Here is a 3790-nt window from a genome sequence, read left to right on the forward strand (position 1 = left end):
TTCTGTTAAGTGGGTACACTATATTTAAGTGAAGGCAGGCCCAACAGCACCGGGGGGGGGGGGGGAGTGCCATTGCGCCATCACACAAGTCTACACAGATATTTAGAGGATTGATGTGAATTTTATTGTTATTTTAACTTTCCAAAGGTTTTTAATTATTGTTATCAATTCTTGGTATTGATAATTTTATTGTTTTAACTGCTTTGAGGTTGTTTTTACAATCAAATGGTGTATAAATCTTATGAAATAAAGAAATATAGCAAATCTGGATGTGTATTTTGTGTAGGGGATAATGCAAGAGTTGCACAACAAGCCCCATGATCTCTGAAAGGTAAAGACACAACTTCCTTTAGAATGGCTGCATGTTCAGTCAGTGGAAAAAGAACATAATAGGCGTTAATGGCAAAATTGGGGTGAGATTCATCCAGCCCAACTCTAGTCACAGAAATCTAAGGGTGGTTGTTTGCTTATCATATCTCTACCATCAACATTTGCAAATAAATTTGCACAATAGATGAATAACAATATGATCTTACTTACTTTCTCTATTTCTAATTATCAGTTGCTCCCTGTTGTTCAGCTCAGGCCTCAAAACAATAATATAACATTTGGGGGGAAAGATGCAACCCAGTAACCCAGCACTGGAAGCCAAGATGGAGAAAATCTCCACAGCCACCATGTATTTTCCTTTGGTGCTCAAGTAGGTTGGAACAAAGGACAACCAAACACTGCAAAACACCAACATGCTGAAAGTGATGAACTTGGCTTCATTGAAACTGTCAGGTAGCTTCCTGGCTAGAAAAGCCACTATGAAACTGAGAATGGCCAGGGAACCCATATAGGCTAAGACACAATAAAACATGGCAGCTGATCCCTCCTTACATTCCAGTATGATTTCCACATTCAGTGAGTCCATGTTCCTATCTGGGAATGGTGGGGAAGTACTTAACCAAAAAATACAAATTGCAGCTTGGATAAAGGAGCAGGAAAAGACAATAGAATTTGCCAGGCCTTTCCCAACCCATTTTCTCATGCTAGATCCTGGTTTGGTTGCCATGAATGCCAGAACCACGGTGATGGTCTTTGCCAAGACAGAGGACAAAGCTACAGAGAAGATGATGCCAAAAGTCATTTGTCGGAGGAGGCAAATAATCTTTCCAGGCTGTCCAATGAAGAGAAAAGAGCAAAGGAAACAAAGGAGGAGGGAGATGAGGAGGATGTAGGTCAGAGTCTGATTGTTGGCTTTGACTATGGGAGTGTTATTGTGCTTCATGAATGTTCCAAGTACTATAACTGTGATCAAAGAGAAAAAAATGGCCAAGACAACTAATATGATCCCTAAATTTTCTTTGTAAGAGAGGTAACTTAAAACCTTGGGAATACATTGAGTTTGGTAATTGTTGGGATACTTATCTTCTGGGCATTTGACACAGGCGTCCATATCTGAAAAGTACAAAAAAGTACACAAGCAAATTGACTAATTTCCCAAAATAAAGATAAAGAAAAATAACAGTAACAACAGCAACAACCCCCACAACAAAACAAAAACACTACACAATATCACAGCCCAGCCCAAGTGATGGACCCTGCCCCCACCCCCGTTTAAAAGTAGTCAGCTGGGCATTTCTATGCTTCACTTAGCCATATAGCTTCTGGCAATGCACCTTTGAATGCTGACTTCTTTAATCAAAACATTGGCATTTCCCAAGCAAAGAGCCTGAATCTTTCAAGCAAGGGTGGGAAATAGGATAGTAGTCTAGTCAACAAGGCTATGTTTTGTGGGGGTGAGAGGTCTGGGGTCTGACGCTATGCACAGAATCCACGGTTTGGATTTACCTCATCTTACTGACCTCTAACCATAGACAAATAAAAGGTGTGTGTGTGTGTTAATTTTATAGTTGTTTTTAATCTTGCATATTATAAAAAGTAAAAAGGTAAAGGACCCCTGGACGGATTTCAGGCCAAGGGAGCCGGCGTTTGTCCACAGACAGCTTTCTGGGTCATGTGGCCAGCATGACTAAACTGCTTCTGAAGCAACGGAACACCGTGAAGGAAACCAGAGCGCACAGATAATCCTTGCATGTAACAGCCACTGTTTCAATACAGCTTATTTCACATTATTTTCTCATGTATAATGAGACTATGTATTATGTGCTTTTGACTTGCCATTTATATTATTTGTAGATTATGTTTCTTTTTTCATCAACTAAAACTTATTCACTGGTGTTCTATTGATATATTGCAAATAAGACAACGCCGTAACGAGTGATTGATTGTTAAACCCCTCTGGGAATTGTAGCTCTGGAAGGGGAATAGGTGTCTCCTAATAAATCTCGGCACCCTTAAATTTCAGTCCCAGAATACTTTGGTGTAAGCTACAATAGTTTAAAAGACTGTAAATGTGGTCGTTGACTGTCTTACATTGTATCCTATACGTCAGGTAGCAGATAAATGGAAGAGGACTTTGTCTGGATAGCATTTGAAAGACAGGTTGGTCTGGTTGGAAAGAGGAAAGGTAGCCCCTAACCTAGCTATGCAGGATATATGTTGAAGAGGTTCTATGGCTTCAGATAGGGCCTTCTCAGTGTTTATGGCACTCTCTGGCAAAGGAGGTCACCTTGCCACTTCTTATATAGACAGGCACCACTTCAGCTGTTGAATTCCAGATGTCACGATCCCTTAGTCCTATTTATTTATTTACTTACTTACTTTACTATTTCATTGATAGGCTCCCTTTCTCCCAAGGATCTGGAAAATTCTGTTTTGTGAACTGACCTCATAAATACTCAGGGGATATCCAGTACATTCTCCAAACAAACATAATACATATGTATGCTATGGAAATTTATTGGTATCATGCATCCTACCTTTCTGGCTAGAGATCATCCCTTCTGGACATGGAGCACAATCATAGCAGCAAAATTTCTCTCCTTCCCTCTTTTTCCTATTGTAGCCAGGATAGCAGTGGTCATTGCACACAGAAACAGGCAGCACCTTTATGGGATAAACAATAAGAGTTTAAGTGCTCTTCACTTTCCACCTACTTCAAATATGTGAGTAGGTCCAGCTCCCTCCGCCCCACTCTTGCAAGCCATTTCCACCACCTCCATCTTGTTGGGGGGCTTAATGTATACAGCTAGGAGTTTTCACTAATGTATTTCTAGTTATATCAGCCATGTCAATGGATTTAGAAGCACACATGAATAGAGAAGGCTCCCTGCTGCACCAAGCCACCAAAATATGTCATAGAAAGCCATTGAGAGCACAATGGATGATTGCAGCCAATAGACTTATTTCCACTACACCCATCAAATGATTCCATTCATGGGATTAAAAAACCGAAAAGGATCCAAGTATCTTGAAAACTACTGTTCTGAAAATAGTGAGCTATTGAAATTGATGGCATTAGAGTCCAACCGTGATTTTAAAAGGGGAGGTGAGATAAATTTGGAAGGGAACTTGAGGGGCTAGTCATAGCCTGCCTCAAAGATGAGACAAACTCTACAAACTATCAAAAACAATATTTATATAGACATGAAAAAGACGTCTCATAACACATCATAACAGCCAGGGGTGATCTATCCCATTCTCGCTCACAGAATCAGGAATGGGGAAAGTATATAATGTAGAGATGTTCTTTACCTATAGGATAGCTTTATATGCAGAAGCAGCAGGAAAGTTATAGAATACTTTTTGAGCTAAAATAGTGTCAACTGCCAACGGGATTTTTAATCTGAATTATTTGGGGGGACTAAATTTGGGGGAACAAGTTGAGAGAGAGAACCTCTCC

The 3790-nt window shown here is 40.1% G+C and overlaps 1 protein-coding gene across 1 annotated transcript; it reads right to left on the reverse strand.

Annotated features, from left to right (window-relative positions):
* Positions 1–532: 532 nt before the first annotated feature.
* LOC114583093 (vomeronasal type-2 receptor 26-like) lies at positions 533–1441 on the reverse strand. Its single transcript, XM_028704443.2, has one exon. It carries the CDS (start codon positions 1439–1441, stop codon positions 533–535), a length of 909 nt encoding a protein of 302 aa, XP_028560276.2.
* Between the last annotated feature and the right edge of the window lie 2349 nt (positions 1442–3790).

Source organism: Podarcis muralis, chromosome 13 (genome assembly GCF_964188315.1).
Source record: "Podarcis muralis chromosome 13, rPodMur119.hap1.1, whole genome shotgun sequence".
NCBI classification, from domain to species: domain Eukaryota; kingdom Metazoa; phylum Chordata; class Lepidosauria; order Squamata; family Lacertidae; genus Podarcis; species Podarcis muralis.

What these genes read in the sequence shown, in the direction of transcription:
- LOC114583093 (XM_028704443.2), bottom strand. Translation starts at nt 1,441, where the DNA reads ATGGACGCCTGTGTCAAATGCCCAGAAGATAAGTATCCCAACAATTAC.